This window comes from Chiloscyllium plagiosum, unplaced genomic scaffold (assembly GCF_037043375.1).
Source record: "Chiloscyllium plagiosum isolate Xiang-an unplaced genomic scaffold, Cpla_swu_hap1 HiC_scaffold_4, whole genome shotgun sequence".
NCBI lineage: Eukaryota > Metazoa > Chordata > Chondrichthyes > Orectolobiformes > Hemiscylliidae > Chiloscyllium > Chiloscyllium plagiosum.
Window position 1 is genome coordinate 145,224,281 of NW_028270142.1, and position 27,551 is coordinate 145,251,831.

The following is a 27,551-nucleotide window of genomic DNA, read 5'->3' on the forward strand; positions in this document are numbered from 1 at the left end:
CTCCTCCACCTTACTAAGAACCCTACCGTTAACCCTGTATTCCGCATTCTTATTTGTCCTTCCAAATACTCATTTTTAATACCCATTTCTTTTCCAGAAGCCCCTTTCGGAGGATTCCTTAAGCTTTCCTACTATGTGGTTGGTGTTCCATAGAAGCACACAGAAAGGAACAGAAGTAGTCCATTCAGCGTTCAGCCCTGCTTTGCATTCAATATGAACATGGGTTATAATCCTATTCAGTGCCCTGTTCCCACTTTCACCCATGCCCTTTGATCCTTTTAATCCTAAAAACTATATCTAACTCCTTTCTTGTAAGCATTTAATGTTTTAGCCTTAACCGCTTTCTGTGGCAGAGAATTTCACAGGCTCCCCACTCTCTGGGTGAAGACATTTCTCCTCATCTCAGTCCTTGATAGCTACCTATATCCTTGGACTGTGACCCCTAGTTCTGGACTCCCCAGTCATTCAGAAATCCTTCCTGAATTCATCCTGTCTAGTCCTGTTAGAATTTTATAGGTTTCTATGATCCTTCCTCATTCTTCTAAATACCAGTGAATGTTTTCCTCCAGAACTTGTCCAGGGCCAGTTCTGAAGAAGGGTCACTGGACCTGAAATGTTAACTCTGATTTTTATTGTTCTTCATATGAATTCTTCAGGTATCAGTCTGGTCAGTCAGTCCCATTCCAGCCATTAGCTCTGTTAAAACAATCTTATTGCAATGTGTGTTGGTTACTTTCTTGAAATCTCTTTTTAGAATCTTTTCTATTTCTTTGGTGTCCTTCAGGTTTTCTGCTCCTTCAATTTTCTTGTGGTTCCCATATGACCAGTTCCCCATTTCACCTGTATGTGTGAGGTATCATAGATATTTGCCAGAACATCTGCTTCATGGAACTTTGATACCTGATGCTCATAAATTTTAAGGTTTGCTGTGATGCTCTTTTTGAATTCTTGCATGATTTCCCTTGTATTCTCAATATATTTCTCTAACTTCAATGATTGAAACTACTGATCATACAGCATTTTTTCTTTTGCAAATTTTACAAATGTCCAATTAGTTTCCTTTCCTGAGTGCTAAATTTTAATTGATAAGCTTCAGAGACAAGCTCATATGTATTAAATATTCTTTTCAAAGTAGTTTCCTAATCAGCAAATTGTTTTTCTCAAAAACTGACATACACATACATAATATGTATCTATCAAAATACTCTAACATTGAAATCCACACCCTTGGACACTTTGTCTGCCCAGCTACCTTTCAAATGAGGAGAAATATCTTCCAACTCCAACCTCCAAATTTAGGCACTAAATGTAGATTTCTAGTTAAATCAAATCCCTCGTTCAAATCTGAATGTCATCTGAGCTATTGCCTATTTATTTCTTTAGTCTAAGCTTGCCTTCTGGTCACTTTACATTGTCTGATATCTTTATCTCTTTGGAGTTCAATTTCTCTGACTTTCTTTCTCCTCTCTTGCCTTTCAAGTTTTTTGATTTCTAATCCTCTTTTCCTTTTCTGCTCCATTTCCTTCCTTTCTCCTCCTTTTCCTTTTCTCTCCTCTTCATCTTCCAATTCAAGTTATTTCATTTTGCCCTTCTGTTCAAATTGTTCAAACTTTCAAACCTTTTCAATTTGCTTTTCAGTTTTATCTAAACTTTAGCAATTCTAGCAATGACACATCAAACTTGGGGTTCCTTCCCTCCTTTTAGCCAAAATAGCTTTATCATTACTTGAAGCATCTAATCCTGATGACATTTTGTTCTTATTTCTATCCTTCCTTTACCTGCTCTGTCTTTTTAACTTCAAAGATTTCAAATATTGCATCATTTTCTCTTCAACTTGCAGTCTTAACAACATTTAGCGCCGTTTTGAAAGTCCAACCTGTGCAATGAACTTCATCCCAATACTATTTTTTTATGTCCAGAACCACCATGTATCTTTTTTCTTTAAAAAAAAACACAAATCCCTCAAATTCAATGAATTCTTATCCCGCCAAGAGCCCCTCAGTTGGTTATAATCCCAAGTGATGGTACCATTGAACAAGTCGTGCCTGAATTGCTTGATTTGAGTCTTTAATTTTTTTTCACAAATTAATGTTGTGCTTAGTCACAGCTGCTTATTAGTACAAGGCTAAAGGTGTTCTTTAACAACAGAACACATGTTTATTCCACAAAAAGAGAAAAATATTAACTAAACAATATAGATATCGAAAACAATGTAAGAAGAGCTTAACACAATCAGAAAAACAAAATTTTATGTATAAAAAGGTGACAGTAAAATAATAAAATATTATCCATGAAGCAGAGAGGGAGCATTTGCAGTTCAATACAAAGAAGTGTGACATGATGCATTTTGGTGGAACAGACCATATAAAATATGGTGCAGGATCAGAGGGATGTTGGTGCAGGATCAGAGGGATGTTGGTGTATCTGTGCATATATCATAAAAGATGCCGGGACAGGTGAAGAAAGCATTTATTGAAGCATACAGTATCTCAGGCTTAGAATGGATCCAAAATACAAGAGCCGGGGGTTATTCTAAACATGTATAAAACAGTTGTTAAACTTCAGCTGGTGTATTGTAAAGTTCTGGACAACAGGATCATAGGACACAGAATTTATAGTAAAAATCAAAGTGTCATACAACTGATGCAGGTGCAACCCCATTCAAGTGATTAAAGACTTAACAGCAATTTAGGTTTGTTCAGTTGCATCAGTTGTATGATACCTTGCTCTTTTACTATAAAGTCTGTGCCCTGCGATCCTGCCCCACTAGTTACCTGTTGGAAGGAGCAGTGCTCTGAAAGCTTGCACTTTCAAATAAACCTATTGGATTATAACTTGATGTTGTGCCATTATTAAAGATATAATGTGGTTACACGAAAGGGAAATTATATTTAACAAATATATTGAAATTATTTTTTAAAAGTAGCATCTCCTCTTCGTTAAGGGGAACTGGTCGCTGTTACATACTTCAGTGTTCCAGAAGGCATTTGATAAGGTGCCACCCAAAAGGTTTTTGCAGAAAATAAAGACTCATGGTTTAGGAAATAATATATTGGTACAGATAGAAAATTGGCTGGTTAACAGGCAGGAGAGAGTTGGCGTAAATGGTTCTTTTTCAGGTTGGCGAGTCGTAATGTGTGGGAGAATCTAGAACTAAGGATCACTGTTTAAAAATAAGGGGATGCCCTTTTAATAAGATGAGGAAAATAATTGACTGGAGTCTTTGAAAATCTCTTCCTCAATAGGTGAAATCTTTGAATATTTTTAAGTCAGAGATGGATAGATGCTTGGTTAACGTGGGAGTGAAAGGTTATCTGGGGTAGGTAGGAATATGATATAATCAGATCAGCCACAATTATGAATGGTGGAGCAGGGAAATGGCCTACTCCTACTCCTCATTCATATCTTTATATGTGTTTATGTAAAAATAATGATAAATAACATTATGCCTATGAGACTTATTTGTTAAGAACCAGGCTGAATATGGAAGGTTCAGTGAGATGCTCAAAAAGCAAATTAGTTGCCAAAAGACTGGCAAATGATGTTAAATGGAATCCCAAAGACTTGCAGGTCTATAAATAATAGAACAGTGGTAAAATGAGAAGTGCAACCATTAGGAACCAAAAGGGGGATTTACACATGGAGGTAGTGGGTGGGCATGGGTATGCTATTAAACTATTACATTAATACTTCATCTGCCTTTACCCAGGCTGAAAATGCTACCCAGGTCATGGTGAAAGAAGAGCAAATTAATTTAAAATTGATATGGTGGTATTGGATTGGCTGTGTACTTAAAGTTGACAAGACACCGGGACCAGATAAGCAGCATTCAAGGATACTGAGGGAAGTGAGCATGGAAATTATAGGGCATGTGTTATTGTTTTTTAGTCTTCCTTAGACTCCAAGGTGATGCCATACGATTGGTTAATTGCAAATGTTAGGCACTTGTTGAAAAAAAGATGCAAGGATAAGTCAAGCAACAGCAGACCAGTAAGTTTAACCTCAGTGGCTGAGAAGCTTCCAGAAGTAACAATTGAGGACAAAATTGATAGTCACACAAACAAGTGCAGGTTAATTAAGGAAAGCCAGCATGGATTTCTTCATGGAAAAGTTTAACTCAGTTTATTTACAGATTAATTTCCATCTTGGATGGAGATGTGAGTGTTGCTGGGTAGGCCATAATTTGTTCCCTGTCCCTAATGCAGTTGAGAAGATGGTGGTAAATCACTGCTTGAACTGCTGCAGTTATGTGGCATATACGCATCTATATTGTGATTCGAAAGGGAGTTCTAGGATTTTGATTCAATGGCACTGAAGGAATGATGGTATTGTTCCAAGTGGAGATGGTGAGTGGCCTGGAGGGTAACTTGCAGGGAGAGGTGAGGAGTGTCAGATCAGCCATAATCCTACTAAATGACGAAGCAGCCTTGAGGGGCTGATTGGCTTACTCCTATTGTTATGTCTTTCGGACTTGTGGTCTTTGCGTTGTTCTTATCCTTCAGAGGTGCTGTGGAGGAGGCCATGGTGAGCTACTGCAGTCTGTCTTTTATGTCAGTAATCAGAGTTCAAGATGGCAAATGGAACTGATCAAGTGGGTTGTTTTGTCCTTGAAAGTGTTGAGCTGCAGCCATTGGAAACAAGTGGATGAAAACAAAATGCTGAAGATTCTGAAAAGCTGAAAGAAACACAGAATTTTGAATAAACTTTAACAGGTCTGGCTGGAGAAAGAAACAGAGTTACCTTTTCAAGTCCAGTATGACTCTTCAGAGGTGGATGGTTTGGGATGGTGAACAAATATTAATCAAATGAACTGTGTTTGACCTGCATGGTGTCAAGGTTCTTGTGTTATTCCACATTTGTGGTAGTGTTGAGGGATGGGCATGGTGGTGGTAGGAGGAGAGAGTGTGTGGGCCAGAGTGTCTGGAGGGAGGGAAGTGCGGAGGTGGTGGGTAGAGAGAGAGAGAGAGAGAGAGAATATGTTTGGATCCAGGTCTGGTCTGGCAAAGGAATCTTGGCTACAGAACAGCAGATGGAAGTGGTGGATTTGGTGGTGTGAGGCACATATGGAATCTTTAGAAACTTACTCAGAAGTTCGATGACATATTTAATAATCTAAAGTTCCCTGTGTATTGATTTACTTAATTTCATTGGAACCATCCAAGTGCTTCACTTTAAATGGAGTGTTTCAGTAGGTTTCAGGTACAGGTGAATTGCTTAGCAGAATCTTAATTTCTCAGGCAGTTCCTTTTGTATACGCTAAAATGGGGGAATCTGCAGGGTCCCCATGTGCAACTCCCAACCACACTCAATAAATGACTACCTCACGTCTGGAAAATGCACTGTGTTTGTATATGTGCTTGTGTAACAAGCCTGTTGCAAAGCAAAACTTCACATCCCTAATAATTAATTGAAATACAAATTAGATTTTCAGAAATTAAAACTTTGGTTTACTATATGCCTAACTTAAGACCTGATGTAAGTGCTGTAAAGATAACATTTGGTGATTTAAAACACTCTAACTGTTTTTCCTGTAATATTTTGTGTTCTTTGTTATCTTGTATTTATGTTGTATCTTTTTTGACTTCAGAATGTTGTGAAGTGCTTTACAGTCAATTGGTATTTCTGAAATACAATCACTGTCCTAATGAAATACAGCAGCCATTTTGTGCCCAGCTAGCTCTCACACATACCAAGATACAAATGATCAGATAATCTTTCTGTGATCTTAGTTGGGAGATGAGCTGTAGCCAGAATACCAGAGGTAAACTTCCCTACTTTTCCACTAATAGTGCAGTGGGCTATTTTTGCTTTCAGCTGAGATTGGTTCAGGGAGCTCATTTGGCATAAAAATTGAAAGATCTGTGGATGCTGTAAATCAGAAACAAAAACTGAAGTTGCTGGAAAATCTCAGCAGATCTGGCAAAATCAGAGTTAAAGTTTCGGGGCTGGTGACCCTTCCTCCAAACACCTAACTCTTAGCAATAAACTCCAGGTTGGAGTCCCACTCCAGGACTTGATGACTAAGGTGGATGCATTCATAAAATAGGCAAATAGATTGAATATCAACCTTAAAATTCTTATATTATGCTTATGGCAGGTGTAAGCAGAGGAACCCATGGTCAGTTGTGCTTGGTTTGGAGAAGTGCCCCTCAAGCTAGAAACCCTTGTGACACACTAGACAGAAAAATGCAGATGTGTTGCAACATGCACCACGAGGCATAAAAGGACAAAACAATTTGATTATGGCTTTATTGTGTGACTTCCAGAATGGTGAATGGTCAGTGCAATGTCTGTGACCTTTTCTTATTACAGTGGTTATGTTTTGAGCAAAAGTTGTTATGGTATCCTCATTCTTCTTCCTCCTCGTCCACCACCTCCTCGTCCACCACCACCTCCTCCTCCTCCTCCTCCTCCTCCTCGTCCACCTCCTACTCCACCTCCTCCTCCTCCTCGTCCACCTCCTCCTCCTCCTCGTCCACCTCCTCCTCCTCCTCCTCGTCCACCTCCTCCTCCTCCTCGTTGTCCACCTCCTCCTCCTCGTTGTCCACCTTCTCCTCCTCGTTGTCCACCTCCTCCTCCTCCTCGTCCACCTCCTCCTCCTCCTCGTCCACCTCCTCCTCCTCCTCGTCCACCTCCTCCTCCTCCTCGCCCTCCTCCTCCTCCTCGCCCACCTCCTCCTCCTCCTCCTCGCCCACCTCCTCCTCCTCCTCCTCGCCCACCTCCTCCTCCTCCTCCTCGCCCACCTCCTCCTCCTCCTCCTCGCCCACCTCCTCCTCCTCCTCCTCGCCCACCTCCTCCTCCTCCTCCTCCTCCACCTCCTCGCCCACCTCCTCCTCCTCCTCCTCGCCCACCTCCTCCTCCTCCTCCTCGCCCACCTCCTCGCCCTCCTCCTCCTCCTCCTCGCCCTCCTCCTCCTCCTCCTCCTCGCCCACCTCCTCCTCCTCCTCCTCCTCCTCGCCCACCTCCTCGCCCTCCTCCTCCTCCTCCTCGCCCTCCTCCTCCTCCTCCTCCTCCTCCTCCTCCTCGCCCTCCTCCTCCTCCTCCTCGCCCTCCTCCTCCTCGCCCTCCTCCTCCTCCTCCTCGCCCACCTCCTCCTCCTCCTCCTCCTCCTCCTCCTCGCCCACCTCCTCCTCCTCCTCGCCCTCCTCCTCCTCCTCCTCCTCGCCCTCCTCGCCCTCCTCCTCCTCGCCCTCCTCCTCCTCGCCCTCCTCCTCCTCGCCCTCCTCCTCCTCGCCCTCCTCCTCCTCGCCCTCCTCCTCCTCGCCCTCCTCCTCCTCGCCCTCCTCCTCCTCGCCCTCCTCCTCCTCGCCCTCCTCCTCCTCGCCCTCCTCCTCCTCGCCCTCCTCCTCCTCGCCCTCCTCCTCCTCGCCCTCCTCCTCCTCGCCCTCCTCCTCCTCGCCCTCCTCCTCCTCGCCCTCCTCCTCCTCGCCCTCCTCCTCCTCGCCCTCCTCCTCCTCGCCCTCCTCCTCCTCGCCCTCCTCGCCCTCCTCGCCCACCTCCTCGCCCCCCTCCTCGCCCACCTCCTCGCCCACCTCCTCGCCCACCTCCTCGCCCACCTCCTCGCCCACCTCCTCGCCCACCTCCTCGCCCACCTCCTCGCCCACCTCCTCGCCCACCTCCTCGCCCACCTCCTCGCCCACCTCCTCGCCCACCTCCTCGCCCACCTCCTCGCCCACCTCCTCGCCCACCTCCTCGCCCACCTCCTCGCCCTCCTCCTCGCCCACCTCCTCGCCCACCTCCTCGCCCACCTCCTCCTCCTCCTCCTCGCCCACCTCCTCCTCCTCCTCCTCGCCCACCTCCTCCTCCTCCTCCTCGCCCACCTCCTCCTCCTCCTCCTCGCCCACCTCCTCCTCCTCCTCCTCGCCCACCTCCTCCTCCTCCTCCTCGCCCACCTCCTCCTCCTCCTCGCCCACCTCCTCCTCCTCCTCGCCCACTTCCACTCACTGTTCCCCCCTGTTATGTTCACTAGGATTCTGGTACATGAGTAACATATTGGAGAAGTTTGATACAAATAAGTATTGAATAATGGCCTAGATCAATATATAATCATTATGATGAAATATATTCTGTGCAAACAACTAATTACAATTTATAAATAAATTTAGGAGACCATTATTGATTAAATAGTTACAAATTCAGCTGGTCTTTTGTACATTAACCAGAGGAGCTAACAGGTTCTGAGAAGAGTATATTGATCAACAATCAAATCTAAAAGATTCTGTTTCTTTCTCCCTTTAGAACAAGCTTGCCAGCTCCAATGTTTTCTAGAAATGATTTTAGTATATGGAGTATATTGCGTAAATGCATTGGAATGGTGAGTAAATTTGTTGCTCTACGCTTGTTTAGTTTTTTGATCGTGGAACTAAATTCCATTACCTAAGAGGGAGGGAAAATATCGCTTGAAACATTCTCACTTTACTAATTGATTTTCACTGTTGCATTGTCTTCTTGTAGTAGAACTATCTCCACTCTGGAATGTGCCAATTAATTATGGAATAGGAGCAGGAGTAGGGCACTCAGCCCCTTGAGCCTGCTCATTAACATCATGGGTGAACTGATGACTCCAAATTCTGCCCACCTCGATAACATTTCAACACCGTGCTTACCAAGAATCTATTTATCTCTGCCATAAAAATATTCAAATACCTACTTCTGAGGAGTACTGTTCCAAAGACTTTTGGTTTTATGTGATATGCAGTTCTGTTTCTCCTTTCTTCATTCTTTCAAAAGTGTGAGCATTACTGGCAGGTTCGAAAGGAAGGGTATTAGTGAATCAGGTGGGTTTTAATGACAGTGGAGGATGATCTCACAATAAGGACCATGAGATGAGCTTTATTTTCCAGATTGATGCAATTTTAATTGCACCCACTACCATAGTGAAATTTAGGCCCATGTCCCCAAACATTGGACTGGGCTTCTGGATTATTAATTCAATTATTTTATCGTTGCATCATCACCCTTTTTCACTGTAGCCATTTCAACTGTTACTAGTGTGCATTAAAAAGTTGGTACTTTTACGTTTTTCTCAATACAACCTTATTTAGTCTTGCTGGTAAATGTGAGATGTTTGTGTCGTTGTCAATTTGAAAATAAACTGATTGTAAACGAAATGTAAACTCTTCCTGAGTCATTACCAGCACAACCAAACCCACTACAGTTGACTACATTTTTATCAGGTAGATTCACTGATTTTTGTGATTTTTTTTTTAAAAATTAATTTGTGAGATGTGTGTGGTGCTGGCTGACCATTTATTGCCTGTCCCTAGTTGTCCTTGATAAGATGGTGGTGAGCTGCCTCATTGAACTGCTGCAATCCACATGTTTTGGATCCACAATGCAATTCGCTCACAAACAGCAAGATTTTGACCTAGCAATGCTGAAGGAACAGTGATATATTTCCAAGTCAGGATGGCAACGATAAAATAATCGTTGAATCTAGATTGTGGTGCAATTAGGACTAACTAATTAAATATGCTGCTACTGAGCATTGGTGGTGGAGGGAATGGATGTTTGTGAATTGGTGCCAATCAAGCGAGTTGCTTTGTCCTGGATGGTGTCAAGCAGCTTGAGTGTTGGAGCTGCACCCATCCAGTCAAGTGACAAGTATTCCATCACACACCTGACTTGTGCCTTGTAGATGATGGACAGGCTTGGTGGAGTCAAGAGGTGAGTTACTCATTAGTTTTTCTAGCCTCCAACTTGTCCTCAGATTAAATTCCCCTATGCTGTAGAAACAGGCCCTTTGGCCCAACAAGCCCACACCAACCCTCCAAAGGGCAACCCACCCAGACCCATCTCCCTCTGACTAATGCATCTAACACTATGGGCAATTTAGCATGGCCAATTCACCAGACTATGTTAGGAAACCCACGCAGACACAGGGAGAATGTGCAAACTCCACACAGACAGTCAGCCGAGGCTGGAATCGAACCAGGTCCCTGTCGCTTTGGCAGTAGTGCTAACCACTGAGCCACTGTGCCACTCTTGTAGTCATTGTGTTTATGTGGTGGGTCCGGTTGACTTGTAGTCAATGGTACCGTAAAGGATGTTGAAAGTAGTGGATTTCAGTGATGCTAGCACCATTCAATGTCAAAGGATAGTGGTTAGATGTTTCCTTATTGCTGATGGTCATAGACTGCCATCTGTGCGGCACAAATGTTGCTTGTCTCTTGTTAGCCCAAGCCTGGATTTTGTCCAAGTCTTGCTGCTTTTGGACGTGGGTTACTATGGTATCCGAGGAGTTGCGAATGGTGCTGAACATTGTGCAATCATCTGCAAATATCCCCACTTCTGACCTTATAATGGAGGGAAGGTCAGTGATGAAGCAGCTGAAGATGTTTGGGCCTAGGACACTATCCTGAGGAACTCCTGCTGAGATATCTTGAAGTTGAGATGACTGACCTTCAACAACCGCAACCATCTTCCCATACACCAGCCATGACACCAACCAGTGAAGAGTTTGCTCCCTGATACTTACTGATTCCAGTTTTACTAGGGAACCTTGATGCCACACTCAATTGAATGTAGGCTTGATGTCAAGGGCTGACACTCGCTTCACTTGATAACTGAAGATGTCCTGCTCACTTTGTCTTCTCACCTTGAATGGATATATAACAAGCTTAGTGAATGAGAACCAATTGACCAAAGCAGTTTGTTATCTATAAGGATCTCTAATAATCAGAGCAGTCAGGTATTTAATCCCTTTAACCCCTCATAAGCCAAACCAAAAATCACGATCACCACAAATCTAGTGACAGCCCCTAAATATATTTCTGGTATTGTCTGAGAGGAATTCACGTCAACCTGTGCAGATCTTTAGCAACTGAGGTCCTTTGGAACATCTGCCACCTTTCCCAACAGGGGTCATGAGGCTATTTGTCGTTTTTGTTCTCAGTTCCAAGCATCTGGAAACTTTATTTCCAACAATTCTTCATTTCACTCCTCATCCCCCCCCCCCCAACCCGAAACAGGAATGCTGTGTGTCTATCTGCCAAAGTGTGGATGCTTCCCATCCACCGTAAAACTCCTGTGAATGTTGAGATTTATTTTTTTTCATGCTGCATATAAAAACTTTCAGTCTTTTATCAATACTGCTGCAGGGAATTGAACCACATGTGGAGCAGTTGATTGCACTTTTTGACTTATTCATTTGCTAATCGCAGAGTACTAGTAAAAGTTACTGCATTGACATCTGTATGTTCTTTATTCCAGGAGCTATCTAAGATTGCTATGCCTGTTATTTTTAATGAGCCACTTAGCTTTCTCCAGAGACTTACAGAATACATGGAACACACATATCTCATCCATGAAGCTATTAGCTCCCGTAATTCATTGGAGCGAATGCAGGTATAGTGTAATCATTGCTTCTTACAGTTATCTATTTGAATCAAGATTGTGTTGCAACTAGGACTAACTAATTAAGTATGCACTGTAAGGAAGAAACTTTTCTATTGGGAAAAACTAGAATGCTGCTTAGTAAACACTGGAATTATTTGCCTAAACACTCTGTCTCGATATCTCTCCTCCTTTCTTTTAAACCCCTCTCTACCTGTACTGATATCCCATTATGTGGCTTGGTGACCTATTTTGTTTGACAGCTCCTCTGTTAATCACCTATATCATTGTAAGATATTGTAGTGAACCACTTAGCTATTTTTCTTTTCCTCTCGTCCTCCCATCTCCTTGTCTATAATGTGTGAACGTGCGTGCTCGTAGCAGTAACTAATGATGCTTTCAGCCTGCTCTGTCATTTGATAAAATCTCAATTCCTCTGCCTTCCCTGACACACGTTGAACCCCTATCTCTCCCTTAAAAATATTGAATGCTTTTGATTCCATACATCTCTGGAGAACGGAAACTCATAGACCCTCTGCTCTTTGTGAGAAACAATTTCTCCTTGTCTGTCCTGAATGTGAGAACCCCTTATTTTTAAACTGTCCCTAGTTCCAGTCTGTCCCACTGTCCTTGAAATCCTTTCAGTATCTCGTGTCAAGTCATAGGGAAGGACAGCATGGAAACGGACCCTTTGGTCCAACTCTTCAGTGCTGACCAGATATCCTAACCTAATCTAGTCCCAATTGAGAGCACTTGGCCCATATTCCTCTAAATCCGTCTTATTCAAATACCCGTTCAGATGCCTTTTAAATGTTGTAATTGTACAACTAGCCTCCACCACTTCCACTGGCAGCTCATTCCATGCACCACCCTCTGCGTGAAAAAGTTGCCTCTTAGGTCCCTTTTATATCTTTCCCTCTCACCCTAAACCTCTGCCCTCCAGTTCTGGACTCCCCACTCCAGGGAAAAGACTTTGTCTATTTATCCTATCCATGCCCCTCATGATTGTATAAACCTCTATAAGGTCACTCCTCAGCCTCCGACACTCCAGGGAAAACAGCGACAGCCTGTGCAGTCTCTCCCTATAGTTCAAATCCTCCAACCCTGGCAACATCCTTGTAAATCTTTTCTGAACCCTTTCAAGTTTCACAACACCCTTCCAATAGGAAGGAGACCAGAATTGCACGCAGTATTCCAAAAGTGGCCTAACCAATGTCCTGTACAGCCACAACATGATTTCCCAACTCCTTCAGTCAATACTCTGATCAATAAAGGAAAGCATACTAAACACCTTCTTCACTATCCTATCTACCTGTGGCTCCATTTTCAAGGAGCTACGAACCTGCACTCCAAGGTCTCTTTGTTCAGCAACACTCCCTCTGACCTTACCATTAAGTGTAAAAGTCCTGTTAAGATTTGCTTTTCTTAAATGCAGCACCTTAAATTTATTTAAATTAAACTCCATCTGCCAGTTCTCAGTCCATTGGCCCATCTGATTAAGATCCCATTGTACTCTGAGGTAACCACCTTCGCTGTCCACTAGACCTCCAATTTTGGTGTCATCTGTAAACTTACTAACTCTTATGTTCACATCCAAATCATTTGTATAAATGATGAAAAATAGTGGACCCAGCACAGACCCTTGTGGCACTCCACTGGTCACAGGCCTCCAGTCTGAAAATCAACCCTCCACTGCCACACTTTGGCTTCGACCTTCGAGCCAGTTCTGTATCCAAATGGCTAGTCCTCCCTGTATTCCATAAGATCTAACCTTCCTAACCAATCTCCCATAGGGAACCTTGTCACATGCCTTACTGAAGTCCATTTAGATCATGTCCATTGCTCTGTCCTCCTCAATCCTCTTTGTTACTACTTCCAAAAAACTCAATCAAGTTCGTGAGACATGATTTCCCATGCACAAGGCCATGCTGACTATCCCTAATCAGTCCTTGCCCTTTCCAAATACATGTAAATCCTGTGCCTCAGGATTCCTCCAATAACTTGCCCACCACCGACGTCCGGCTCACTGATCTATAGTTCCTTGACTTGTGCTTACCAACTTTCTTCAATAGTGACACCACATTAGCCAACCTCCAGTCTTCCAGCACCTCACCTGTGACTATCGATGATACAAATATCTCAGTAAGAGGCCCAGCAATCACTTCCCTAGCTTCCCACAGAGTTCTAGGATACACCTGATCAGGTCTTGGAGATTTATTCACTTTTATGCGTTTCAAGACATCCAGCACCACCACCGACATTGGACATTTTTCAAGATGACACCATCTATTTCCCTGCATTCTGTCTCTTCTATTCCTTCTCCACAGTAAACACTGATGCAAAATACTCGTTTAGAATATCCCCATCTCCTGCAGCTCCGCACAAAGTGTGCCTTGCTGATATTTGAGGGGCCCTATTCTCTCCCGAGTTACCCTTTTGTCCTTTAATGTATTTATAAAATCCCTTTGGATTATCCTTAACCCTATTTGCCAAAGCTATCTCATGTCCTCTTTTTGCCCTCCTGATTTCTCTCTTAAGTATACTCCTACTGCCTTTATACTCTTCTAAGGATTCACTCGATCTCTCCTGTCTGTACTTAACATATGCTTCCTTAATTTTCTTAGTTGGATTAGTTTCTTTAATCATCCAGCATTCCCTACACCCTATACTGTCTCTGGACTCTCATTATCTCAATTTTGAAGGCTTCCCATTTTTCAGCTGTACCTTTACCGGCAAACATTTGCCCTCAATCAGCTTTTGAAATTCCTTGCCAAATACCATGAAAATTGGCCTTTCTCCAATTTAGAACTTCAACTTTTAGATCCAATCTATCCTTTTCCATCACTATTTTATAACTAATAGAATCATGGTTGATGGCCCCAAAGTGCTCCCCCACTGACCCCTCAGTCACCTACCCTGCTGATAATACAATGCTAATAAGTTGATCATCCCTTTCTTATTTCTCAGTTCTACTCAAAGAACTTTCCTGGATGTATTCCCAGAAATATCCTCCCTCATTACAGCTGTAATGCTATCCCTTATCAAAAATGGCACTTCCCCTCCTCTCTTGCCCCACCCCCACACCATTACCACCACCCCGTTTCTATCCTTCCTGTAACATTTGTATCCTGGAATGTTAAGCTGCCAATCCCATCCATCCCTGAGCCACCTTTCTGTAATTACTATGCTTTCCCAGTCCCAAGTTCCTAATCATTCCCTGAGTTCATCTGCCTTCCCTGTTAGGCCCTTTGCATTGAAGTAAATGCAGTTTAATTTATCAGTCCTACCTTGTTCTCTGCTTTGTCCCTGCCTGCCCTGACTGACTCACTTCTTTTCACAACTGTACCAGTCTCAGATTGATTTCTTTCCTCACTATCTCCCCAGGTCCCACTCCCCCACCTTACTAGTTTAAATCCTCCCAAGTAGTTTTAGCAAATCTCCCTGCCAGTATATTAGTCCCCTTCCAATTCAGGTGCAATCTATCCTTGTACAGGTCACTTCTACCCCAGAAGAGAATCCAATGATCCAAAAATGTGATCCCTTCTCCCATGCACCAGCTCCTCAACCACATTCTATCCTCCTATTCCACTCACTAGCTCGTAGCACTGGGAGTAATCCAGATATTACTACCCTCGAGGACCACCTTTTTAAAATTCCTGCCTAACTTTCTATATTCTGCCTTCAGAATCTCATGCTTTTTCCCTTCCTATGTCGTTAGTTCCAATGTGTACAATGACCTCCTGCTGGTCCCTCTCTCTTTCAGAAGATTCCTGGTCAAGGAATGTGAGTTTACATATTCAGCTAATTTATCATGATGACAGCATTTCTGTGGGCCCTCTTGTGACACAGTGGTAGTGTCCCTGCTCCTGGACCAGAGAGACTAGGTTCAAGTCCCACTTGCTCCAGAGGTGTGTAATAACATCTTTGAATAAGTCAATTAGACCGGGGAAACCCACTGGATGTGGTCTACCTAGACTTCCAAAAGGCCTTTGATAAGGTGCCACACGGGAGGCTGCTGAGCAAGGTGAGGGCCCATGGTGTTCGAGGTGAGCTACTGGTATGGATTGAGGATTGGCTGTCTGACAGAAGGCAGAGAGTTGCAATGAAAGGTTCTTTTTCGGAATGGCAGCCGGTGGCGATCGGTGTCCTGCAGGGTTCAGTGTTGGGGCCACAGCTGTTCACATATATTAATGATCTGGATGAAGGACTGGGGGCATTCTAGAGAAGTTTGCTGATGATACAAAGTTAGGTGGATAGGCAGGTAGTACTGAGGAAGTGGGGAGGCTGCAGAAGGATCTAGACAGTTTGGAGGAGTGGTCCAGGAAATGGTTGATGGAATTCAATGTGAGCAAATGCGAGGTCTTGCACTTTGGAAAAAAGAATAGAAGCATGGATTACTTTCTAAACTGTGAGAAAATTCGTAAAGCCAAAGTACAGAGGGATCTGGGAGTGCTAGTTGAGGATTCTCTAAAGGTAAACATACAGGTTGAGTCCGTGATTAAGAAAGCGAATGCAATGTTGTCAATTATCTCGAGGGTTGGAATATAAAAGCACTGTTGTGCTACTGAGACTTTATAAAGCTCTGGTTAGGCCCCATTTGGAGTAGTTGTCCCGTTTTGGTCCCCACACCTCAGGAAGGACATACTGGCACTGGAGCGTGTCCAGCGGAGATTCACACGGATGATCCCTGGAATGGTAGGTCTAACATATGAGGAACGGCTGAGGATCCTGGGATTGTATTCATTGGAGTTTAGAAGATTAATGGGAGATCTAATAGAAACTTACAAGATAATACATGGCTTGGAGAGGGTGGACGCTAGGAAATTGTTTCCGTTAGGCGAGGAGACTAGGACCCGTGGACACAGCCTTAGAATTAGAGGGGGTAAATTCAGAACAGAAATGCGGAGACATTTCTTCAGCCAGAGAGTGGTGGGCCTGTGGAATTCATTGCCGCAGAGTGCAGTGGAGGCCGGGACACTAAATGTCTTCAAGGCAGAAATTGATAAATTCTTGATGTCACAAGGAATTAAGGGCTACAGGGAGAATGCGGGTAAGTGGAGTTGAAATGCCCATCAGCCATGATTGAATGACGGAGTGGACTCGATGGGTTGAATGGCCTTACTTCCGCTCCTATGTCTTATGGTCTAATTAGAAAAACAGATTAATAATAATTTTAAAAATCAATATTCTAAGCTACTTCCCCGGTGTTCTGTTCATTTGGCCATACAATACATTTTTTAAAGAATCTTAGATTAGACCAACTTTGGTGGGAAGTTTGACTGATTTATCTGTTCTGGATTAATCTCACCCTTGGAGACCATATTTTTGATCTGAATTGCAGTCTCCCTTGTGTGTACAATGATCCTGTGGGTTTAGACAGCTGATGAACAACAATTGTGTTGGCCCTTAATTCCCTATTTCCATTTTTTCCACCAAGTGCTGGAAGAGGCCACTTTCCAATGACAGAGTGTGATGGAAGCCAAAAGGTGATGGAAACCCAACTCAAGTGTTTGTGCTCCAAGGAAAATTGACTTTTGTTAAAGAAGAAAACCAAATTCAATTTTCAATTATGTATTTATAATTATTAAACAATTGATGGCAAGGGCATACTTTGGATAAAGTATTATCTTACCTCTTAGACATTGCTTCCTTTTAGCATAGTTCTATTTGTATTCATTTAGACTGCTATTGATAGAGCTTTTGTAATGACTGTGATCCTAATGGTTATAGCTTTTAATTTTATTCAGAAGTAATAATTTGCTGTATTTATTATTCTTAAAACAGTGTGTAGCAGCATTTGCCGTTTCAGCTGTTGCATCTCAGTGGGAAAGAACAGGAAAACCATTTAACCCACTCCTTGGAGAGACGTACGAAATGATTAGGTGAGAAACTTATACAAATATATCAGCTTACTAACTTATTTTGTTTCAACCAGTTAAAATTGATAATTTTTTGCATGTCACTCTTTAGTATCATTCTGAGAAAATTGAGTAACATAAAATAAAAACAGTGCTGGAGAGACTCAGCAGGTCTGGCAATATCTGTGGGGAGAGAAACATAGTTAACATTTCAAGTCCACTAAAGCCGCCTCTTTCAGACTCCAGTTCTAAAAGGAGAAAGGAATAGGAATTCATGCTGGCAGTGTTGAGATGAAATGGAATGAGGTTGGAAGGGTAGGTGCTTGTGTGGAGCACAAATACCTCACGTGGACCTTGGGGTTAAATGACTTGTTTCTGTGCTGTAAATTCTATGTTGGCCTCACTTATTCATTCTCATTTTTGAAGCAACCATATTGTGTTCAAGGTGTATTCCAGGTTTTGAGGAAGTCTTAGAGTCATACAACACGGAAACAGGTCCGACCAGTCTGTGCCGAATATAATCCCAGACTAAACTAGGCCCACCTGCCTGCTCCTGGCCAATATCCCTCCACTATTTTCCTATTCATGTATCTATCTAAATGTATTTTAAATGTTGTAATTCTACCTGCATCCACCACTTCTTCAAGAAATGCATTCCACACATGGACCACCCTCAGTGTAAAAAATTTGCCTCGTCTTTTTTAAATATCTAGGAAGAGGTTGAAGAAGTTAGGGCTGTTTTCCCTGGAGCATTGAAGGCTGAGGGGTGACCTTATAGAGGTTTATAAAATCATGAAGGGCATGGATAGAATAAACAGACAAAGTCTTCCCCCTGGGATGGGAAAGTCTGGAACTAGAGGGCATAGGTTTAGGCTGAGATGGGGAACCTAAGGGGCAACGTTTTTACTCAGAGGGTGGTGCATGTATGGAATGAGCTGCCAGAGGAAAGTGGTGGAGGCTGGTACAATTGCAACATTTTAAAGGCATCAGGACGGGTATGTGAATAGGGAAGGTTTAGAGGGATGTGGGCTAAGTGCTGGCAAATGGCTCTAGATTAGGTTAGAATATCTGGTGGACATGGATGAGTTGGACTGAAGGGTCTGTTTCCGTGCTCTACATCTCTATGACTGTATGATATCTCTCCTCTCACCTTAAAATTCTGCCCCCTAGTCTTTAAATTCCCCACTTTAGGGAAAAAACAACTACCATCAACTTTATCTATACCTCTCATTATTTTATAAACGTCTAATAGCTTGCTTCTCAACCTCTTCACTCCAGTGAAAGAAGTCTCAGCCTTTCTTTATAACTTTAATCTTCCATACCCAGCAACATCCTGGTAAATGTCTTCTGAACCCTCTCTAGCTTGATAATATCATTCCTATATCTGAGCGACCAGAACTGGACACAGTATTCCAGAAGAGGCCTCATCAATGTACAACCTCGACATAACATTCCAATTCTATACTCAAAGGTCTGAGAATTGAAGGCAGGTGTGCCAAACACCTTTTTAACCACCTGTCTATATGTGACGCTCTCCTAGTTCTACAACACTACTGAAGGCCCGATCATTAATTGTATGAGCCCTACCCTTGTTTGTTATATAAAAATGCAATATCATATATTTATCCATCTGCCATTTATAATCTCTTTTATAATCTTAGATACCTTTCACTGTCTACTATGCCACTAATTTTGGTGTCAGTGATCTGGACTGACCGTCCAGTTCAACACTGAGGACATTTTGACATGTGGAATATGGTGCCTTTAGAGAAGGAGTTAAACTGACTCCCAGGGTAAATGTTGATAATCTGAACATGCTATTTGAAAACAAGTCCTGGCCATCGATTTCTCCCTCAGCCAAAAGCATACAACAGATGTGTACAGGCATCCCCCACTATCCAAAAGTAAAACGTTTCCAGGAAACCTTTCGAAAGCTGAAAATGGCGTAAAGCAAAGATGCATGATTTATATGAGAAAAATGTTGCAGTTTTTCGTAAAAGTGCAAATCCTCTTCGAATTCGTGAAAACAGGTACTAGTGTAGGTTTTGTAAAAGCAAAGTAGTACCAAGAACAAAGAAAATTTACAACCCAGGAACAGGCCCTTTGGCCCTCCAAGCCTGAGCTGATCCAAATCTACTGTTTAAACCTGTCGGTCAATTCCTAAGCATCTGTATCCCTCTGCTCCCCACCTACTCGTGCATCTGTCCAGACACATCTTAAATGAATCTACTTTGCCTGCCTACCACCTGGCAACGCGTTTCAAATGCCCACCACCATCTGTGTGAAGTACTTGCCGCGTGTATCCCCCTTAAACTTTCCACCTTTCACCTTGAAAGCGTGACCTCTCGTTATTGAATCCTTCACCCTGGGAAAAATCTTGTCTTTATCCACTTTGTCTATACCCTTCATGATTTTGTAAACCTTAATCAGGTCCCCCTTCAATCGCCTTTTTTTTCTAATGAAAACAAACCTAACCTGCTCAACCTCTCTTCATAGCCAGCACCTTCCATACCAGGCAACATCCTCGTAAACCTTCTCTGCACCCTCTCCAAAGCGTCCGCTTCCTTTGGTGATGTGGCGACCAGAACTGTACACCGCAGTGTAAAGCGAATATTCGAAAAGCAAGCGATACCTGTACATGGATTCTTCTTGTGTCTTCACCTACGTAGCAAAAAACACTGTTTCAAAGTAGTTCACAATTCGTAAAATGCTTTGGAACGTGCTGGTTCATTTTCAAATGCAAGTCTACCTGGTTTGTACACAGTTTTGTGCAGAGTAATTATACACTTCTGTGAAGAGGCCAGGATGTGTGTGAATGAGGCACGAATTGGTCATTTTAACTCCCTCTCTATTCCCCTTGAGATTTGTATTTGTCACATCCTTTTGACTGAGACCAAGAATCTGTTCACAGAGAGTGAAGAACGTGGAACTTGCAACCACGTGGAGTTGTGAAAGTAAGTATAGATATATTTAAGGGGAGGCTAGACAGACATCTGACAAATAAGCAAGCACATGGTTACCATGATTAATTTAGATGAAAAATGGAGGAGGCTTGCATTGAGATGAAATATCAACAAAGATTAGTTGGGCTGAATGATCTGGGTTTTTTTTGACTCTTCATCCCTGGAATTCAGGGGTCATTAGCTAGGCCAGCATTTATCGCCCATTGCTAATTGGTCAGAGGCTAGTTAAGAGTTGACGAAATTGCTGTGGGTATGGAGTCACATAGTAGGCAAGGCAAAGGTGGCAGTTAAGTGAACATAGCAAATCAGGGCAAAACTTAGTTAATGGTAGGGCCTTGGGGCCTGTTGCCGAATAAAGAGACTGAGGATGGAGGTGCATAGTTCCTGAAAGTGGAGTTGCAGTAGATAGGGTGATGAAGATGATGTTTGGCACACTTTCATTCATTGGTCAGTGTGCTGAGTACAGGAATTGGGAGGTCATGTTGCAGCTGTACAGAACATTGGTGACACATGTTTAGACCACTGCATTCAATTCTGGCCTCCCTGCTGTAGGAAAGATTTTAAACCTGAAACATCTTTCAGGTGAAAGGTTAAGAAATAAATTACAGGGATGTTGCCAGGGGATATGAATAGAGAGGCTAAATAGACTGGGACCTTTTTCCCCGGAATGTAGGAGAGGGGTGACCTCAGAGGTTAATAAAACCATAAGAGGCATGGATTGGGTGAATAGCCAAGGTGTTTTTCCCAGGGTGCAGAAATCCAAAACTAGAGGGTATAGGTTTACGATGAGTGGAGAAAGATTTCAAAGGGACCTGAGGGGCAACGTTTTTACCCAGAGGTGCGTATATGGAATGAACTGCCAGAGGAACATGTTAAAGGCATTTGGATGGGAACATGAACAGGAAGCGTTTAGAGGGGTGTGGGCCAAATGCTGGCAAAAGGGACTTGGTCAGTTGAGGAAACTTGGTCAGTATATATGAGTTGAACCAAAGGGCCTGTTTCAATGCTATATATCTCTATGACTGTGTGAGGGAGCCGTTTGGGTTTTTCCCTAGCAAAAGTAATGGTTTCATGGTCATCACTAGACTCTTATTTTCAGATTATTATTGAATTCTGTCATGCTGAGATTCAAACCCAGGCCCCCCAAACATTTACCATTGGACAATCACTTACTCCCATTATGTGCTTGACTATCCTTTGTAACCTATAGAAAACATCTTAAGCTCTGTGTTTTGCTCCAAGTCTACAGTAAATCCAAACAATAAGATTAAGTTAGGCTGTGAAGTATTAATTTTCAAATGCATAAAGTTTTCTTAGTTCTGAAGTACCTGTACTTATTTTTGTATCTTGAATTGGTTAATGTTATGGTCACCTGTTCTTTTTTTCGCAGGCAGGATCTGGGATTCAAGCTTATATCTGAGCAAGTTAGTCACCATCCTCCCATCAGTGCATTCCATGCTGAAGGATTTTCTCAAAACTTTGTTTTTCATGGATCTATATACCCAAAACTCAAATTTTGGGGGAAGAGTGTGGAAGCAGAGCCAAAAGGAACTATGACATTGGAGCTTTTAAAGTAAGCGATAAGCATGTAAAGTTAATTAAAACAAGTGGATGGAATTAAGGTTCAGCTATGATCAAACTAAAAGGTGGAACTAGCTTGAGATACTAAATAGCCCCCACTTATTCTGATTTTTTTTAAACTCACTAGATGTGGGTGTCACTGGTTGGTCCAGTATTTATTGCCCAGGAGAAGGTGGTGGTCATGAGCTGCCTTCTCAAACCCAAGCAGACCAGTCAGTGTGGTTGGAGGGAGTTCTGGGATATTGACCCAATGACACTGAAGAAACAGAGATATTTCCAAGTCAAATGTGTAGTTTGAAGGGAAATTTGTAGGTGGTGGTGTTTCCACTTACTTGCTGCCCATGTCAAGGTTAGCTAAGTTGGATGGTCTGGTTTATGATTGAGTGTGTGTTGCTGGAAAAGTACAGCAGGTCAGGCAGCATCTGAGGAGCAGGAGAATCGATGTTTCGGCCTGGAGCCCTTCATTCCTGAATGAAGGGGATGGAGGGCTCTGGCCCGAAACGTCAATTCTCCTGCTCCTTGGATGCTGCCTGACCTGTGTTTTGCCAGCAACACACTCTTGACTGTGATCTCCAGCATCTGCAGACCTCACTTTCTCCTATCTGGTTTATGATACAGAGTAATGCCAACAGTGTGGGTTCAATTCTTGCACAAGCTGAAGTTACCATGAAGGGCGCTCCTTCTTGAACTCTTGCTCACCTGAGACATGGGTAAAATAGTTTAAAACACCATCAGTTGTCTTCCTGTAATAAGATTATGGCAATTTTACTTTATCTATATGGTAAGGGTTGTAAATTTGGAAAGTGCTGCTAAGGAGTCTTGGTGAATTTCAAGAGTGCATCTTATAGGTGGGTTCTTTTTCAGTTCACTCATGGGTCATGGTCACTGCAGTATTTATTGTCTGTCCCTAGTTGCCCTTGAAAGGTGTGGTGAGCTGCCTTCTTGAACTGCTGTAGTCCATGTGCTGTAGGTTGATCCACAATGCCCTGAGGAAGGGGATTCCATGAATTTGACCCAGTGACAGTGAAGGAACAGCAATATCTTTCCAAGTCAGGATGGTGAGTGATTTGGAAGGGAACTTGTAGGTGGCGATGTTCCCATGTATCTGCTGCCCTTGTCCTTCTTGATGGAAGTGGTTGTGGGTTTGGAAAGAACTGCCTGAGGTGAATTTCTGCAGTGCATCTTGTAGATAATACACACTAACTGCCGCTATTGAATGTCAGTGGTGAAAGGAATGGATGTTTGTGGATGTAGTGCCAATCCAATGTGTTCCTTTGGTGTCAAACTTCTTGAGTGCTGTTGGAGCTGCACCCATCTAGGCAAGTGGGGAGTATTCCGTCACACTCCTGACTTGTGCCTTGTAGACAGTGGGCAGAGTTTGGGGAGTCAGGAGATGAGTTACTTGCTGCAGTATTCTTAGCCTCTGACCTGCTCCTTTAGTCACTGTTTAAATGGCGGGTGCACTTGTGATTCTTGTCAATGGTAATCCCAAAGATGTTGTTAGTGGCGGAATCAATGATGGTAAGCCATTGAATGTCAAAGGTTGATGATTAGATTGTCTCTTATTGGAGGTGGTCTTTGTGTGATGTAATGTTCCTTGTCACTTGTCAGCCCAAGCCTGGATATTGTTCAGTTGTGTTGCTTTTGAACATGGTTTGCCAGGGGGTCTGAGGAGTTACGTATGGTGCTAAACATTGTGCAATCATTGGTGAACAGGCTATTGATGAAGCAGCTGAAGATGGTTAGACCTAGGACACTGCCCTGAGGAACTTCTGCAGAGATGCCCTGGAGTTCAGATGCCTGACTTTCAACAACAACAGCCATCTTCCTATGTGCCAGGCATGACTCATACCAGCAGAGAGATTGTCCCCATAATACCCATTGATTCCAGTTTTGCTAGGGCTCCTTGATGCCACACTCAGTCAAAAGTGGCCTTTATGTCAAGGGCTGACACTCTCATCTCCCGTCTGGAATTCAGTTCTTTTGTCCATGTTTGAAGCAAGGCTGTAATGAGGTCAGGAGCTGAGTGGCTCTGACAGAACACAAACTGGGCAGGTTATTGCTGAGTAAATGCTGCTTGATAACACTGTTGATGACCGCTCCATTACTGATAATTGAGAATAGACTGATGGGGCAATGGCTAGCTGAGTTGGATTTGTATTGTTTTATGTATACAGGTCAAACCTGAACAATTTTCCACATCAGTTGGATTCCAGTATTGTAACTATGCTGGAGGAGCTTGGTTAGGGGAGCAGCATGTCCTGGAGCAGAAGTCTTCAGGAATGTTGTCAAGGCCCTTAGTCTTTGCAGCATCCTGTTCCTCAAACCATTTCTTAATATCATGTGGAGTGATTCACATTGACTGAGGATTGGTATCTGTAATGCTAGGGACCAGTGGAGGATGCAGAGATGGATAATACTTGGTACTTCTGGCTGAAGACTTCAGCCATTTCATCAGCACTTACATGTTGGGCTCTTCCATTGTTGACAATATGAATATTTGTAAATCCTCCTCTTCCAGTGAGTTGTTTAATTGTCCACCACCATTCATGACTATATGTGGCAGGACTGGCTGTGGGAGTGCTTAGTTCTGTTTGTCACTTGCTGCTTATGCTACTTGGCATGTATGCAGTCCTGTTTGGTAGCCTCACCAGGTTGACACTTCACTTTTAGGTATGGCTGGCACTGGTCCTGCCATAACCTCCAGCACTCTCCATTCAGGCCAGGGTTGATCTCCTTAGGTTGCAGATTGTGCTGGAGTACAATGCTGCTGTTGATAGTTCTCAGCACCTCATGGATGCCCGGTGTTGAGTTCATAGATGTCATAGAGCAGTACAGCATGGAAACAGATGCTTCGCTCCAACTCGTCCATTCTGACCAAATATCCTGAATTAATCTACTCCCATTTGCCAGCATTTGGCCTATATCCCTCTGAGTTCTTCCTATTCATATACCCATCCAGATGACTTTTAAATGTTGTAATTGTACCAGCCGATACCACTTCCTCTGGCAGCTCATTCCAGACACACACCACCCTCTATGTGGTTCCTTTTTAGATCTTTTTCCTTTCACCATAAACCTGTGCCCTCTAGTTTTGGAGTCCCTCACCCTGGGGAAAACACCTTGGCTATTCACCCTGTCGATACCTCTCATGATTTTATAAACCTTTATAAGGTCACCCCTCAGCCTCTAATGCTCCAGAGAAAATAGCTCGAGCCTGTTCAGCGCCTCCCTATAGCTCAATCTTTCCAACGAAATCCTTAAACCTTTTCTGAACCCTTTCAAGGTTCACAAAGTCCCTTCTCTATGAGGAAGACCAGAATTGAAAGCAGTATTCCAAAAATGGCCTAACCAATATCCTGTACCGCTGGAACATGACCTCCCAACTCCTATCCTCTATGCACTAACTCCTATCCTCTAAAGGCGAGCAAACCAAATGCTGTCTTCACTATCCTGTCTACACGTCAGTCTAATTTCAAGAAACAATGAACCTGCACTCCAAAGTTTCTCTGTTCAGCTCCCCAGGATCTTATGTCCTGCCCTGATTTGCCTTTCCAAAATACAGCACCTCACATTTATCTAAATTAAACTCATCTGCCACTCCTTGGCCCATTGGCCCATCTGATCAAGGTCCCATTGTACTTTGAGATAACCACCTTCGCTGTCCATTACACCACCAATTCTGGTGTTATCTGCAGACTTACTAACCAAACTTCCTATGTTCACATCCAATCACTTATATAAATGATGAAAAGAAGAGGTCCCAGCACTGATCCTTGTGACACACTGCTGGTCACAGGTCTCCAACCTGAAAAGCAACCTTTCACCATCACCCTGTGTCTTCCACCTTCAAGCCAGTTCTGTATCCAAATGGCTAGTTCTCCCTGTATTCCATGAGATCTAACCTTGCTAACAAGTCTACCATGAGGAACCTTGTTGAATGCCTTACTGAATTCTGTACAAATTATGTCCACCACTCTGCCTTCATCAATCCTCTTCATTATTACTTCAAAAATTCAATCGAGTGAGTGAGTGTTGGAAGTCTGTCCTATTTACCATGGTGATAGTACCCCATCACACAATGAAGGGTATCCTCATTGTGAAGGCGACTTTGTCACTTTGTGGTCACTCTGTCCGTTACTGTTATGGACCTGCACTCAGCAGATTGGTAAGGATGAGGTCAAGTATGTTTTCCCTCTTGTTCCCTCACCACCTGCCGCAGACACAGTTTAGCAGCTCTGTTCTTTAGGACCCGACTAGCTCGATCAGTGGTGCTGTTGCCGAACCACTCTTGGTGGTGAATGCTGAAATTTCCCACTCAGAGTATATTTACGTTCTTGCCACCTTCAGTGCTTCCAAGTGTTGCTCAATATGGAGGAATATTGATTCATTGGCTGAGGGAGGACGCTACATGGTAATCAGCAGGAGGTTTCCTTGCCCATGTTTAACCTGAAGCCACACCTCATGGGGTTCAGAGTCAGTTTTGAAGATTCTCGGGGAAACTCCTTCCTAACTGTGTATAATCTCTGCTGGGTCTGTCCTGCTGGTAGGGTCTGGGTTGTTGGCTGTAAGCTGTGATTATGTCAGGCTGTTGCTTGATTAGTCTGTGAGATAGCCCTCCCGATTTTGGCAGTTGCCCCCAGATGTTAGCGATGAGGACTTTGCAGGGTCAACAGGGATGTTTCTACCGTTGTCTTTTCCAGCGCTTAGGTCGATGCTGGCTGGTCTGTCCAGTTTCATTTCTTTTTTGAACACTTGCTGTTGAGCATCAGAAGTAGAGAGTGGATGTCAGTGCAGAAACCCTTCCAAATGCTCTTGAGAACCAACCTGCTTTCAAGTAAATGTTAAGTTTCAGCTGCTTTGGAAACCACAAGTATTGTTATGCAACTTGACTTGATGAATTTGGTTGTAATATGTATAAACAGCGATAAAGAACATTTAACAGTTTGCTTTCAGGCAAGCTGTTCAGAATATTAAATTTGAACTCTTGTAAACTGGTCTTGGATACTAATCCAATGCTCAGCAATGGGTATTTTGTACCACTGCAGTTTACCTTCACTTACGTCCCCATCAGGTTGTAAAAAGAAAAGGTAATTGTTTACTAATGGTTATTACAAGACTGCATTCTTGTATAAGGATTTGGATAAATTTGAGTGATTGCTTGAGTCCAAGAAATGTGCTTATGCTTTCATATAACCTACATGTACCCCTGATTAGTAAGAGGACCTTGTCATAAGTATGCATTAAGCACAATTGGAGTAGAGTTGGAGAAGAATGAAGAAACCAAAGAGTTGTGTGTTCTCACCTCAGTCTTGGAATCAAATCTTTATAGCTGTTTAACTTAGAAATCAGGTTGGTCTTTGTTAAATGTGTGACAGATAAGTTTGTATCCTTAGCATAAGCCAAGGGGAACATATAATTAATTACGCAGACACAAAACATTTATAGATTGGCAGTGTTTGCTGACACCGGCAACTGCAAGCAACTACGCAAACATGTTCATCAGGGAATGCATGGTTCTAAGCACTGATGCCATCACATGGAATCGGGCTTCAGTGGGTTAGGGTTAGGATGCCAGATGTGGGACCCCTGGACTGAGAAGGGATGAGGGCCCAGAAGCTGGGGAGTAGGGTGGTACAAGAAGGAACCGAGGCATTGTTCCCCTCTATCTCCCTCCTGCACTCCCCTCCAGCTGTCTTCCATCCCACCTCGCCTCTGGTGCTCCTCCCGGATCCCAACATTCCCATCTACCACTGACACACTTGTCTACATACATACCATTTAAAGTGGTGCATAGCACTCATGCAATGATATC

General features: G+C 43.2%; 1 protein-coding gene across 3 annotated transcripts in view; it reads left to right on the forward strand.

The window, feature by feature from the left end:
• osbpl1a (oxysterol binding protein-like 1A) overlaps window positions 1-27,551 on the forward strand; it is a 209,691-nt gene that overhangs the window by 156,733 nt on the left and 25,407 nt on the right. For all 3 annotated transcript variants that reach the window (XM_043687612.2, XM_087986747.1, XM_043687608.2), the window contains exons 18-21: window positions 8,239-8,314; window positions 11,212-11,346; window positions 17,119-17,216; window positions 21,546-21,728. In XM_043687612.2, coding sequence (XP_043543547.2) covers window positions 8,239-8,314; window positions 11,212-11,346; window positions 17,119-17,216; window positions 21,546-21,728 — 492 coding nt within the window. The remainder of the gene's footprint in view (window positions 1-8,238; window positions 8,315-11,211; window positions 11,347-17,118; window positions 17,217-21,545; window positions 21,729-27,551) is intronic.